Source organism: Phaethon aethereus (assembly GCF_964289735.1).
Source record: "Phaethon aethereus genome assembly, chromosome: 1".
Lineage (NCBI taxonomy): Eukaryota > Metazoa > Chordata > Aves > Phaethontiformes > Phaethontidae > Phaethon > Phaethon aethereus.
The window spans coordinates 122362496-122378241 of record NC_138575.1 but is presented as its reverse complement, the minus strand read 5'-3'; the positions used below and the strand labels follow the sequence as shown (position 1 = coordinate 122378241).

The 15746-nt window shown below is 42.1% G+C and overlaps 1 protein-coding gene across 1 annotated transcript in view; it reads right to left on the bottom strand.

Moving 5' to 3' along the window:
* Positions 1–2380: 2380 nt before the first annotated feature.
* Positions 2381–15746, bottom strand: part of SLC37A1 (solute carrier family 37 member 1) — a gene marked incomplete at its 5' end in the record, with an annotated part of 34190 nt that continues 20824 nt past the window's right edge. Inside the window, 8 exons of the mRNA XM_082014508.1 lie at positions 2381–2824; positions 5198–5295; positions 5864–5942; positions 7549–7622; positions 8406–8454; positions 9114–9199; positions 12746–12808; positions 14240–14330. Of these exons, the coding sequence (XP_081870634.1) occupies positions 2768–2824; positions 5198–5295; positions 5864–5942; positions 7549–7622; positions 8406–8454; positions 9114–9199; positions 12746–12808; positions 14240–14330 (597 nt within the window). The 3' untranslated portion in view covers positions 2381–2767. The remainder of the gene's footprint in view (positions 2825–5197; positions 5296–5863; positions 5943–7548; positions 7623–8405; positions 8455–9113; positions 9200–12745; positions 12809–14239; positions 14331–15746) is intronic.

The following is a 15746-nucleotide window of genomic DNA, read 5'->3' as shown; positions in this document are numbered from 1 at the left end:
AACAGCCTCTGAAAAACTGAGTGCAGCAGAGTTTAAGAGTTTAAATTGTTTCCATAAACTAGTATCTGCACACCTTTTTGCGGAGAATGGACTGACATCTTCAGCTAGAGAAGTCCTCCATCCTTCCCTCCTCACACACCCATTGAAGTTGTGCCAGTACAGCTGTTTTGGGGTTGCAGTGTTATTTTTCCCCCATCAGAGGCTAGATCAGTCCCCTGGTCTGGCTAGCAGTCCCCCCGAGAGCCAGCCTGGCCGAGCGAGGGGCAGCGTGCGATGCCAGCGCGATGGAAGTCCTTTCAAGTAACATTGCTGCAGAATCCTGTTGCATTTAACTACAGCCTAAAGTCCAAACACAGCACAGATTTACAAATGCACAAACTGCAGGGTCAGGGCCTATGTAAAGCATTCATTTGCAAGGACTTACATCCTCCTTACATCTTTGTGGGACTGAGGTCTTCCCTGTATCTCTGTTCAGCAAAACAGTTAAAAATGAACACATTCTTATGCTGTTCAAGTCAATCATAAAGCACGTGCTGAATCAAATCAGTAAAATAACTGATCAAAGACTGAAGACTTACAAAACAGCCCTGGAAATTAAGTATTGTGCCAGCACATGGAACACCACCAGCAACCGATGAGAACATTTCTCTATGTTTTGCAGGACTATTTTAGAGAGTGCTGTTTTGTTCATCAACTATAAAGACTACTGCATTGTTTCACAAAACTTAAGAGCATAGTTCAGAACAAGACATATGCCTAAAGTTTTAATAAATACAGTTAAGAATAATACACAGTTTAAATTACCTAGCCTTCATGATCTAAGTACAAACACCTCACAAAAAAAAAAAATCCTTTTTACTTTGTCCATCTTTAAAAAAAAAAATCACAGAAACATCTGTTTTGCAAAGGAGACGGCAGTACAAAGAAATGATATGTTTTGAAGACATTAAACTGTCTATTTGCTGGGTAACGCTAGTTACTGAAATGTTGTCTTGCAACCTACCACCTAGGCCATTTTTCTTTTCTGGTATAAACATATTTTGGCTCTGAACCTGAAATTCAGAGCCACTTGAAATTAACCACTTGAAGGATGGTTATTAAGGCGCTGATCTGATGACGACTTCCACGTGCACCCACTAGCACTGAAACCAGGGAGTACCCAACAGAGATCACTGTGGCAGCAGCCACTAAGACAGCTGATCTGTTCAATCCTGTAGTGCTAAAGTATGACAGCTCACAGTTCTCTATCACCCCAAAGGAACCACCTCTCATTTCAATCCAGCCTAGAGGATCAGGACAACAATTGGATGACATTTGCACAACCAGTTTATAATGCCCTGAAAATCATTAGAGTCCCCCACTGGAAATTCTGACTCATAATCTACTTTTTGTTGCTTAGGACTCCTTTTTGCACAGTCATAATCGAGGACTAACACCCACCCAGAGAGTCTGTGAAAACTGCTAACTGCGGTACACCACAACAGGAAATTCCATTTCATTACCTACCAAAAGGCTGGATGGTGTCCTTGGGATTAGAAGTAGAGCTGTAGTTAAAAACTAATAATGTGGTGAGGTGGTTATTATCTGAGCAGCTTCAAAATAGTAATAGCAGTGCATCTTAATAACCAGCTGGTATTGTCCTCTCTAAAGTGATGCCCTCGCTGTGTGTAAGATGACATAAGGGATACATACTTTGCTCACTGACACTGGGACATTTCACTGCTAAACTGTCTGTTATTATTTCAACTTCCTTCTGCTCTAGTTTTGACTTGTTTTTGGAAAATACACAGTTCGGCATTTTAATTAAAAACATCCTATCAAAAGAAATAAAAAGGCACTTGGTATTTCTCTTTGGCTCAGTTGAGGCACGCTGCTAAAACCTTCCCACAGTTCCTGTCTCCATCTGGTGAATAGTTGCCATCCTGAGGTACTTATTCATGTGCAAAAATAAGAGCTTCAGGGATTTACCAGCTGCATTTCTCACATTGCTTCCAGTAAACGTGCAAAGTTCTTCACCAAATCTCTTTCCCTTTTCTCTTCACCAAATCTCAAATCATAATGCATTCCATGAAGTTTTTTTCAGGGAAGAGCTCTGATCAGTTATGGAGTCCTTATTCCAAATCTGGTCTCATAGCTCAGTGTTCTTTAAACCTGGGAAAGAACAGCAATCAGGCAGGAAAAGTTGAGGTGTGAAGCACAACAGCCACTAACTTCAAAATGCAGCATCCATCCCTTGCAATGCATTTTTCTATTCTCTGTCCATTTTACTTCTCCAAAACTACAGCCGAGGGGCCCAATTTAGATTTTGATTATGCAGATGTAACTCCATTGATTCAGTGGATTATTTTTTCTCAATTCAAAACACTGTGAAGTCAGAGTCACCCTTTGCTTTAAGGAAACCTTTTGAAAAAAGTTACATTTGGAACTATTAAAAACCACAGAGCAAGCAGCAAAGTAGCTTCTTATCCCCACCTGGATGCTCCATAATGAAAAGCCAGGAAGAGTACGTATTTGGGGAAAAAAACAAACTAAGAGACCACAACAGAGAAACCTTTTTTAGATGCTTTTCAAAATAAGATGTTCAAGAAAAATGTTCATGATTTGAAAACATCAAAATGTGATTACTCTTTTGTAGAAAAATTAAAACAGACAGAAATGGACATACAGAAGCCTTAACACATACAGTCCACACAGAGGTATTATGGGGCAGCATCTTAGTACTATGTTTGTAAAACTGTTATTAAAGAGCGACAGCCATGCGTAACACTTACAGGGTATGATCTGCGTTACACTGAAGTTCCTTCTGAATAAGACGGAGTAAGAACTGTAAAAACAGTCACAGTATCTGTGTTAATATCTGTACAGATATACAAATAAACTAAGTTTCAGGGTAAGATGTACATTGTTATACAAAGGGTTCCTCATTTGATGCATTACCCTGTAATGCTGAACTCAGTAAAAAAAAAAGAAAAAAAAAAATCAAAAGATTTACAGATACTCAGTCAATGTTTGGAGGAGGAGTCTTCACAATGAATAGGCAAGAGGAAAATAATTTCCATTTCACAACTGAGAGATCAATTTCTTCGTAAAAACCAGAATGGCTTTCCAAAGTTACTCTGCCAGCAGATATGTAAAGAAACCAGCAGAGGGAACCCAAGACTTCAAGAAAACACAGCAGATAGAAATTTTGGAGCATAAAAGTATTTTAGCTGCTATTCTGAAAAACAGCTGTGTGTGCAAAAAGCTTTACTCACACAATTAGTCAAGATGAGTGAAGTAAGTCATGTTTACTTGTGTATGCAGGATCAAGACTTTCAAGAACACTTTAAAAGGTGTACTAAGATAGTACCCATGAAAGTGATTTTACAAATAAAATTTGGTGATTCCCACACACATTACAGACAGAATTAGAACTTTGAGGGTTCCTCACTGTTACAGGTTTCCTTATCCTCAGAGTCTCACTGTTATAAATGGAAATTTCTTCACTACTATAAGTATTTTAGTGTTTTTAGAAGTTAAACCCAACATTTGGAAGAAACGCGAGTGGCCAAGCACGACAGAACTGAATACAACGTTAGAGGTGAAAGTCCCTCCAGGTATCTTTAAAGAAATAACAGTTGAACACAGGCATCTATATGCTCTACTGCAAAGAACAAGAAAGGCAGAACAAGCCGTACAAAACCCATGATTTATTACAACAGCACAAAGTCAACTCTCTCAAAAGCAGAGCTTTACAAAAGCATTTTAACTGATGCTGCAGAGAAATGTGGGATTTTTTTCATTTGGTTTTAATAAATAACTATAAAAGAAAAACACAGAGCTTTAAGTGTACTTGGGAAAACTACAACAATTTCCTAAACCTCACTCTGCAGCCTGGAATACCGAATACTGAAAACAGCACAAATCAAGATTTATAGAGCTGCAGACTAGCAATGGGAACATACTTCAACTATTAACTTACTTAAATTATTTACTTAATTTCCAGAGATTTCATACCTTAAGTATGGCAAAATTTACTTTGGGTTTATTTTATATTTTATTTTGGGCTTAACTTGAGTTTAGAAAAAAAAGTCTCAATCGTAACTCAAAGAAAGACTTTCTTCTTTTCTTGTGTCAGGAAAGAGTGATCTGACGCACTCAGCATTAACTCCCCTGCAGGAGCACGCAGCTCAGTGCAATACCATGCAGGCACAGGGTTTTGTGTGGGCACAGTCAGTACAGAGGAAGGAATATTTCTGTAGCATTTCGCAGTCACCCTTGCCCTTTCACAAGCACTTCTACCCAGGACTTCAAAAGGAGAGCATAAAGCAGGTGACACTTCAGGACATCTCTGAGGTAGTCACAGCAGCATTCTGCTCTGCTGAAGAACAAAGCTGGTACAGGTGCCTGCCAGGGAAATCCATGGCAAATGGAAAAACGTAACCTACAGGCTAACCTACAGGTGGGTGCAGCAAGACTGACTTCAAAGGTACAGCAAGACTCGCCTTGCCTCATCTCGTGTCTTCTTTGGTCTTTAAAAGCAAAGCAGGGCAAGTCAGAAGTGGGAAAAAACCCCAAAACAAACCTTTTCAGATCTTGCTATCCATTATACATGATCTCAAACAGGAGAAAAAGGGAAAATGGATGTGCTTTGTACCAAGTCACCACGTGTGTGCTGCACTCCTTTTCCCTAAACATCTGTTCCTGGTTACTGTCAAAAGTTAGGATGCCAGTTTTTCGTCTAACCTAGTACAGCAGCTTTAGAGCGCATCTTGAGAATGCACTGTATTAACTTTCAACAGCTTCATTATCACGGTGATTTTGGTGATATAGCAATGTAGCAAAATATTTGTTACTGCTTCGCTAAACCAGCTTTAAAGAAAACAGAAGTAATTCTTCTGTGAATGGAGTCTAAGGCATCTTCTAGGTCTGCATACAAAGGTTTACTTACAATCATGCCTGCTGTAACTGCTCAGCCAGCAATTAACAGATGTGTATTTGCTCAGGAATTGAAGTGCATCAGAAATTATCTACACTTCTGATTAAAATCAGAGGAGAATTTAAAAAATGAGCAAATTTGCTCTTTAATTGAACATTTCCTACACAGCTAGAAGTCTCTTCTAAGATGGAGCATTGAAATTGCAAAAGAAAAATTAGCATTTTAAGATAGTTTAGCACAAAGGAAATACAGGGCAACTAAACAGTATTTTAGACTTACTAGCAAGGCACATGCATCTGCCATCATGAGCATGTAAAACACGTTGTTCCAACCAGATGGGGAAATAAGACCAGCTAGGAGAGGCCCCAAAGCCGCACCTAAAATATAATATTGATGTTGTCAGAATGATGCAATGTAAGATTTTCTATGCTGAAAGGTAGTTATTTCTGAGTTAGACTATCAATTTCTCCACCTAGTTAACTCAGTATTACTTTGTGTATTAAAAGGTCCCAGAAAGCAAAAACGTTAAGTGGTACAGCTGCAAGTCAATGGGAAACCTAATGCAGAGGAAGCTGGAAGACTGTAAGTTTGAGAAATACCTGCCTTTGTCTCAACAAAATGTCCATCCAGTATTAAGACAAATCCCACTCAATTTTCCCTTCCACATACCAGTGTGGAGTGCATAAATAAAATATCCCTGATCCCAGAAACAGCCCAATGGCTTCTACTTTTGCTGTCTGTGACCAGTATCAGACTACCACCCTCTTCTTCCTCCCTCAGGTGTGGGACCACTAGAGAGGTTTAAGGATGAGTTTGCTCTATTCCCCATTTCCAAAGCTGTACTGAGTACTGGCAAAATGTGAACTGGAGAGAGCCTGGTTTCTCAAAGATCCTTTATTTTAACCTACCACAGCTAAGGCAGGCTACCTTACAGTTCTGGCTTACCTACAGATCCTGTTCCATCGATGATCGCTGTCACTGTGGACAAGGCTCTTGCATTCCCTTTCAGGCTTTTGTGGGTACCCTAAAGTGACAAAGACTGCTTAGAGCCATCCTGAGCTGAATTCTGAAAAAGTCCTTACAATGTCATCTAGCTCACATCCCTCCACATTAGATGTACATTGTGAAGATGCCTTAAGTATCCTAGCTCAGATGCTTTTATTGCTACTTAAAGAAGACTTCTACCCCATCAACCTGTTGTCTACAGCATTCTCCTTTATTAAATCATGTTATTTAAACCACAGGAGCCAACAAGCCTTCTGTTCTGCACATTGTCAATTCAAGCAACAAGGACAGCACTTCAGCTTTGCATTATGCTGCAAGGCTGTTTCCACAGCCCTCTTTTCTCCTGCTAATACAGCAAAGCTCTGCAGGAAAAAAAATGAAATCACTGCTGTGATGGGAATACTAGAGTACCAGAATTATGGGTATATTCTGAAATGCTAATTCAGAGACCTCTTGAGCCAAAAGAAGCTGCTCAGTCCCAATTTTAGAAGCCAGGTCTTCAGAACAAAACAACTGATAAAGGGAGTGACTTAGTAGAAAGACAGAATGAATAGTTCAGAGAACTGCTAAGACAGACAGTCCTCAATCTCCAGTACACTGAGGAGAATCCAGTCAGATAATCAGCGATTTATATTTGCTTGTGTCAGACGTTTGACTGCTGACATCCTAGGAACTGGTTGGCAGTTTCAACCGTCTTCTCAAGGACCAGGTAGGGATCTTGTAATGTCAGGCCCCACATTCTGGCTAGCAGCCCCTTCAACAAGGCTAAGGATGAAATGGGCAATGCGTGGCACCTTCTTTGACTTGCCAAGACCTAAAGGCCAAAGACAAGGGTCCAGTGGATGTTTGGAGATTTCTGTCCTGCTCCTTTTCTAGTATTTAGAACATGTGTCGTTAGAGGAGTTTTGCCTCTTGCTTGGTGCCTTAAGGAGTGAGGACCTTTGAAAGCAACCTTCCAAAGCCTAGCTAATGAAAGGTACCAGGGTCAATGTTTTCACACGGCATTTGTGACTGACCAACCTGATCCAGCTGAAGGGCCAGAAACCACTGTAACAGTACAAGAAAGAGCAGACGGTAACATGGACAAAAGTAAGGGTATGTGCCATGTATAGCTTTCCTCACTGATGGGAATTAAGTCTCCAGCTCATCTCTCACACAGACACAGCCCCTCCCCTCACTTAAAGATGCAAAGTATAAAAAGGGAGAAGGCACCTGTATAGAGACTTGACCTTGCACGCAACCTTCACATTCACTTTGGACTGTCATCTGCAAGGTTTGGGCTGTCTTGTTAGTAGGCAAGAATAATTTAGGAGCCTCTCACAAGCATTCAAAGTCAGGCTGGACAGGGCTCTGAGCAACCTGATCTAGTTGAAGATGTCCCTGCTCATTGCAGGGGGGTTGGACTAGATGACCTTAAAAGGTCCCTTCCAACACAAAGAGTCTATGATTCTATGAACTCTAAAACAATCTCAGTGGCAGAGTTCAGCACTGCCACTTAAGTCCAGCTCCTTAGCCCTTTGCTTTGGGACAATGCAGCCCCTTCACTGATGACCCTGCAGAAGTCAAAGGGCTCTCTCTAGAGGCCAAAGCTACTACACTGGAAGCAGAGGGGAAGCCAAACTCACCAAGTCGGCAGAGACAGCAGTGGTGATCAGTGCGTAAGGGCCATTCACCAGGGCACCACTGATAAGCAGCATCACTGTTGCAAGTTGGACAAAAACAGAAAGTGTGAGTTGCCTGAAAGATTAACCATAACAGAAGACATCATAGCCCATGGTTCTCAAAGGGTTTAATCCTTCCTTGGCTCCCCTGACCCCATTACGGAACTGTGAAAGGAGGAAAAGCAACAAACATTTCTATCTCTCTTCAATGCTTACTACATGATGTGAATTTGCAAATGTAACAGGAGATGGGGCTGAGTCAAAAGGCACTTCCCAGGGCCTTTATTGATCCTGGTAGGTCAGAGAAAGGGGAAAATCTGACCAAACTGATCCTAAGAGCAGGGGATCCTCACAGGATCTGCTTGTACAACACAAAGCACCAGAGGACCCTAAAACTTAGCAAGGCCTTTAGGTAGGTGAGATACTACTGTCAGCAGTTGTATTACAACTTCTGTTTTGAGGTAACAGATAGAAGCCACAACTGAATTCAGCCTATACAAGTACAGTTAATGTTGCTGTCAGAAGCACTACAAGTAGTCTTTAAACACCTCTGACATTTGGCACAGGGAATATAATAAAGCCTGTGCTGACGCAACAAGCTGCAGAAAGAAGACTAATGATTACTCATTTCTTTGCCCCTGATTCCTTACCCTGTAAAAAGCTTGCAATGCAAAGTCTAGGGAATTTGATTCCATACTTCCTCCTCTCAGGGAAAAGATAAAACAAAAAAATAATTAAAAAAAAAAAAAGAAAGAACATCACAGGATCATAAATTAAAAGTTCACAGAAAGCCAAGCAGAAAATAATTTAAAAATCCTCACCTACAGTAGCCTCAAGACCCATTTTACTGACTGCAGAGAACATGTACAACTGTAAAAACAAAAAACCAAACATGTTGAATATCAACATACGAACTAATCCCAGGTTCCCCATTTTCCCCATGTTAACTACAAAATATCTTAGTTGGTATTACGTGAAAGCTAATTCTAGGTTTTACTAAACCCTTTTAGACAACAGCAGAACGATTGTTTGATTGGACACAGAAGGGAGATAACGGGTATGGTCCTGTTCTTCTGAAAGGACATACTGGGGAAACGGCTGTGTTATGAGACCACTTAATTTTAAACTCTCAAATTGCCAGCTTCAACACAGCACAGAATGCTCTTCACAAAAGAATTAAAAAAAAAAAATGCATCTCATATGTCCAACTGCCAGTTTTCCAACAGTTATAGCACAGACTTTTTAGCCTTTGATCAGCTACGATTCTGGCTAGGAACTGAACATCAAATTTTACAAGAGAGTGATAAACTTCCCGTATAATCCTGTAACAAGCAACACATTAGACTTGTTTGCTTGTTTAGTAAAGGCAGTCCCAATGTCTATACTTGCTCACATGCTCAACTTTTCATGCCAGCTTTTAACCTGGCCTGAACTCTTTATATGCAAGTTAGAAGATGCTGTCTGCAGAACTTCCCAAGGAATGCTGTCAAAGTCTCGGCCATAGCTGTAAGATAGGGGCAAGCTCTTACTGTGGGTGCTGCAAGCAATAACATCATTCCACAGGTTGATGCCCTCTTCTGCAGCCTGTCTGAAATCAGGCCTGCCAAAATTCCACCTGAAAGAAGACAGGTGTGTGAGGAAAACACTCTGTGCATGTTTTACACAAAAGACATCAGTTATACTTCATGAAACCCAACTCAGATTAAAACAGAATCACAGAATCACAAAGGTTGGAAAGGACCTTCAAGATCATCAAGTCCAACCATTAATCCAGCGCCACCATGATCCCTAAACCACATCCTGAAGAGCCACATCCACACATTTTCTGAACACTTCCAGAGATGGCGACTCCATCACCTCCCTGGGCAGCCTGTTCCAATGCTTGACCACCCTCTCGGTGAAGAAATTTTTCCTAATATCCAATCTAAACCTCCCCTGGCTCAACTTGAGGCCATTTCCTCTCGTCCTATCGCTGGTTACTTGGGAGAAGAGACCAACACCCTCGTCGCCACAACCCCCTTTCAGGTAGAGGGGGTTGTGGTAGATAGTTGTAGAGAGCGATAAGGTCTCCCCTCAGCATCCTCTTCTCCAGACTAAACAACCCCAGTTCCCTCAGCCACTCCTCATAAGACTTGTGCTCCAGACCCCTCACCAGCTTCGTTGCCCTTCTCTGGCCACACCCCAGCACCTCAGCATCCTTCTTGTAGACAGGGGCCCAAAACTGAACACAGTGCCAAGTACAGGGGCACAATCACTTCCCTACTCCTGCTGGCCACACTATTCCTGATACAGGCCAGGACGCTGTTGGCCTTCTTGGCCACCTGGGCACACTGCCGGCTCATATTCAGCCGGCTGTCAACCAGCACCCCCAGGTCCTTTTCCACCGGGCAGCTCTCCAGCCACTCCTCCCCAAGCCTGTAGCATTGCATGGGGTTGTTGTGGCCAAAGTGCAGGACCCTGCACTTGGACTTATTAAACCTCATACAGCTGACCTCAGCACATCGATCCAGCCTGTCCACATCCCTCTGCAGAGCCCTCCTACCCTCCAGCAGATCAACACTCCCACCCAGCTTGGTGTCATCTGCAAACTTACTGAGGGAGCACTCGATCCCCTCATCCAGATCATCAATAAAGATATTGAATAAGACCGGTCCCAGAACCGAGCCCTGGGGAACACCGCTTGTGACCAGCCGCCAGACGGATTTAACTCCATTCACCACAACTCTCTGGGCTTGGCCATCCAGCCAGTTCCTCACCCAGTGAAGAGTAAACCTGTCTAAGCCACAAGCCACCAGTTTCTCCAGGAGAATGCTGTGGGAGACGCTGTCAAAGGCTTTACTAAAGTCTAGGTAGACAATGTCCACAGCCTTTCCCTCATCCACTAGGCGGGTCACCTGGTCATAGAAGGAGATCAGGTTGGTCAAGCAGGACCTGCCTTCATGAATCCATGCTGGCTGGGCCTGATCCCTTGGTTGTCCTGCACATGGCCTGTGAGCACTCTCAAGACGAACTGCTCCATGATCTTCCCTGGTATGGAGGTCAGGCTGACAGGCCTCTAGTTCCCAGGATCCTCATTCCGGCCTTTCTTGTAGATGGGCGTCACATTGGCAAGCCTCCAGTCTTCTGGGACCTCCCCTGTTAACCAGGACTGCTGATAAATGATGGAGAGTGGCTTGGCAAGCTCCTCTGCCAGCTCTCTCAGTACTCTCAGGTGGATCCCATCAGGTTCCATAGACTTGTGGGTGGGTTTAACATGTCCTTAACTGCTTCCTCCTGGATTATGGGCAGGTTATTGTGCTCTCCATCCCCATCTTCCAGTTCAGAGGGCTGAATACCCTGCGGATACCTGGACTGGCTATTAAAGACTGAGGCAAAGAAGGCATTAAGAACCTCAACCTTGTCCTCGTCCTTGGAGACAATGTTCCCCGCCATATCCAGTAAGGGATGGAGATTCTCCTTTCCTCTCTTTTTGTTGTTAATATATTTGTAGAAGCATTTTTTATTATCCATTGCACAATAGGATACAACTTTTAACATACAATTATTCACAACAGCACGGAGCATGAGACCGACAACATAATTTGCACTTAGTAATATCCTTATTAACCCAACTGGTTTTGACTTGGAAGATAACAGAAGCAGACAGTCCTTCCTCATTGTTTATTCCAACCAAATATCCAAGAGGACAGGATAGGGTTGGGGGGGGAATAGTGGTGACAGAATAGAGATTGAAGAAATATTTAGAAATCATTGTTCTGCTGCTTTTGGACGCAAAAAGCCTTTTCACCACGTGCCACATGGTCCCACTGCTGGCATTCTGGAATCCAGCTGTGCCCAGCTATCCACTGGTCTCTCACATGCAACAGTAAACTTGGTTCTCGAATGCTCTGTCCATGTCACACTGCAAGCAGGGGAAATGAGCTATTCTAGATCTTGGGGCAAATGAAGTATTTGGTTTTCTCTCCAGGTAGTCACTCCAGGCTCTTCAATTTTACCTACTTCTTGTGTTTGCCAACGACTGTACACAGAAGTACTAATCGGAGAGTGTGGCAGGAGGGGGCTGGAAGGCCTGAGGGAAGGAGCTGCCAAAATGATATAAAGGTAACTTGGTACAGGGAGAAGGAAAGAAGATTCACTGGATTCTCCAGATTCCTAAATAGTGCTCGGCCTGCCTCTCTCTTCCCAGCTGCCCATCTCCAAAGTGCTCACATCCAGCTTGAATTTAAGTGTTAATGTCAAAGGTCCAAGCAGCACTGGCACATTGTTAAGCTTGTATTCACAGTGAAGTAAGATGCTGCTGAAAGAAGTCACCCACATCTCTAAGGTACTACTGACTCTGGCTTCTAGCTATGTGGGATGAAATAAGCAGTGAGAAATGGCAGAAGTCACATTCTGCACAAGACTAGAACAGTAGCTGCAACACACCTTGACACCTGCATCTTGAACTACCAGGGTCCACATAGCTCTTGATCCAGTGAAACTTCTCCATCATGAGCATCATTTCCAACAGACTGATACAGGGCTTATTTCTGTAAGGGAACTGGGGGAGGTGGAGAGGGGATGGCGGGGGGGTGTGTGGATGTGTGTGATAAATTAGCTGCACATCAAGATGATGATGCTTGTTTTATTGTGAGCTATACTGTCTCCACTGGCAAATTCAGTGGTCACTTCACAAATTACAAAGGAATAGTCTCATCCTTATTATTACCACAATCTCCCAATTTTATCACATACAGTTATAGGAGGCATCATCAAGAAAAAAAACCCCAGCCGCCTGTGGCCATTCACCTCTGGGCCCACAAAAAATACACAACTGTACAAGCTGGGATAGTTCTGTTATGTTAGAGTGACAACAGGAAGATATTTTGACAGGTGGCGTGACCAAGAGTCATGGGCCAGAGCTGATGGAGCTAAAAGGTTCCGTAATATTTGGCTCTTAGAATCTGCACTGGACAATATCACTGTCTCTGTGAGTTGTTCAATTTAAAGATATTTTGCTAGGTTTTCAACAACCAACCCAGCTCTCAAGTTAGTACTTTCACTGCCACTCTTCTTCAGTGGATGTAAGGCACAAGGATTAATAACATATGTAAGCTGTGTGTACTACAGCTTTTCTTAAACTTGTCTGATTAAGGATGAAATATTAACATATTAAACTTACCAAAGATTCCACCCACGTCAAAAAGTGTAGAAAGGTCCCCAGCTCTTTTGGCATCAAGATGCTCTAGTGACAGAAGAAAAATTGTCTCATTTCCAGACTACAACATCTCAACACAGTCTTGCCATGCTAGGATAAAGGTATTTTATGGCACTGTTGTTTGTCCACAGGAATAAGCTACCATAAGCTGTCATTGTATATGACAAATAAGAATGTATCATAACTAGGCATTCAGGGATAGAGTCTTCCGAATGCAATTAAACTCATGGCAGGACATTTTACCACTTTAACTATACAGTCCAAACAATAGAGCTGTTGATTGTTAAAGTCTGGATTAATGATATTCCCACTTGTGAATAGTCACAGATTCATGAACAGTGAATAAATGCTCGTGAGGCTCTTTGCTCTAAAAGCATCGTTAATGTACATTTGGATCACTTATAGAGCCTCATCCTGGAGGCCTCCATCACATGACCAGTAATATTCATCATTAAATTACATATGGCAACCCTGCTTGGCACAACATGTACTGTGCAGTTTATGGGGAATATCAAGAGACAGTGATTTCCTTAACTCTGGTTAACAGTTTTCCTTAACTCTTTGCACATACTTACACTTGGTCTAATGTAGTTACTGATATGCTACAGGGTCAGATTTGCAAACATACATCAGGAAGTTGGGCAACCCAGTCATATTGTGTTAAGCATGAAGTTTCAAAAGGAGCTGAATTTCTAAACCCCTTTGGTACTTTTTTATAAAAAGTCTTTGAAATACATTTGAAAGAGCAGTATGTGCTAAAACAGTGGGGTCAGTGGCACTACCATAGCCTCACCAACATCTGCCACAGCAGATGTCAGTAGTGTGGTAAATTATCATTTCAAGGTACCCAGTCCTGCAGGAGCACTGGTTATTTGGAGTCCACGCACAACACCCTTTAGCTACAGGATTTGCAGCTCTGTGTGTTTTCATAGGGTGTTTGACCTGTCTTTCTGCTGGCTGTTGCTACCATACTTGTCCAACACAGCTTTTTTGCTGGGTGGGGGTTTAAAAGTCACATCATGGCTCACAAGAATGTGAATTTCTCTGGCTAGGGAGAACTCCTTTCTTTGCACTCTACAGCACAAAACAAAAAAGCAGTACCGAACAGATAAAGAAGCTCATCTAGATTTTTTGCATACGTTTTAATAAGGCACTTCAATCGTGTAAAAACATTATTAGAAAGTAAACCTTTTTGAGTGGTTTCCAAGAGCCAAAGACACAGCATTGATGCTTGGAACAGTTAAAGATAAGCCAGACTCTTGTTTGTTTGTTTTGAAAATGCCCTCTCATAATAATGATTTATAAAACTGAGATATGTTAGTTGGTGACTTACAACCCTCCTGCTCCTGTAGCAAAGATATTTCAGAAGTCGTAATGTTTATTTTCTTATTTGTTTCAAGTTCTTATTTCCACACACTTTGTAGTCATAATCCTGTATCCCCTTACTGTCATACTTACCTACATTTGTAATATAGAGGGGAAGCCAGAACAGGAAAGTATAGCTCACCAGCTTTGCAAACAGAAGACAAAGGGAGAACTCTATGACTCCCTGAGAGAATAAAGGAAATAGGAAGTTAGTATCTTGATAGAGGCCGTTATTTACTTTCAAAGACCATTACGAAAATGGTTTTTAAGAAGCATTTAGAGTTTTCTTTTTCTTTCAAGAATTCCCAAGAAGCACAAAGCTTGTAAGCTTTCTTCCCCTGAAAGCACAGAGCTTACAATCAGAGCAGACTGTGGTATTTTACTTACATGTTTTCTCTTCTCTTAATTGTACTGAATTAACTGAAGAGAGAGCACTAAAATGAACAGGAAGGATTTGATACTGATTGGGACACCTGCATCATTTATTTTCCTCATGTAAAGAGTTTTTATATAGCATTATAGCACATTCGGAGTGTATTCCAGAGAAATTGGCATATTTTTGTGTTCTTTAGAACCTTCCTTCAGATGGGTCTAAGATTTCTCTTTTATTGTTCAACTCTTTACAAAAAGCCAGTTAACCAGCATGACACAGTTCAAACCAGTATATGGTTAGGAGCACACTACAGACAGGACATATGCCTATTTAAAATACTAATTTGCCCCATCCTATTTACGAAAAGCATACCTACTGCACAGAGCTGCAACCAAAATGCCAAATTAACCTATCTTCATTCCCCTCACCATCTGATATATTTTTGGTTTGAAACTGGATTTCTTAAATCCCTGGTATGGAGTACTGCAGTTATCAGCATGGACAACACACATACACTCGGTCTACTTCACATACGGCTTGTGGCCCTTCTCAACAACAGGCAGGAAAAATACCACAAAGTTACAGAGATTCCAGGTGGCAGCAGCAGCGATTTTTCTACCCATTACTTCCACCTTGACACATGAAAAACAATTGAGACAGAGGACCAAACTGGACAGGATGAGAAGATGCAGGAATACAGTGGTTTGGTGTTGGAGGTTTCCTCCCCTACCTTTACACCTGGTCCAAACCAATTCGCATATAATTCTACTTGTGCAACCTACTGAAGCTGCTAGGCTTTAAGCTGAGAGGATGATAGTCCCTGACCTAAAGCAAACTTCCTTTCCGAAACTTCTCACTATAAACCATACAAGGGATTTTAAACTGAAAGCTTTTAAAGAATGTTGAGGGGTGTAAAAGGGAAGCCATGGAAGGAAGTTCTGATGCAGAGAAGTGCTTATAGACTCAGCCTGCTATTCCATCCTTAATACTCATGTCGTTAACTAAGACCTGTAAACTTTTACATTATAGGCTGCTCTAGTATTAGTTATAGTGAGGGGTGGGGGGTGGAGGGGTGGGGGGTGGGGGGGTGGGAGTCGTTTAGATAGGTACTGGAGCCTAGATGCTCGTAGCTTCTAAGATGCAACCAATGGGCTTATGCCTTCTGCTTACTGGGGAACAGAGCACTCTTGCATTGATTTTCACTCCTCCTCTGAGGCAGGCACACCT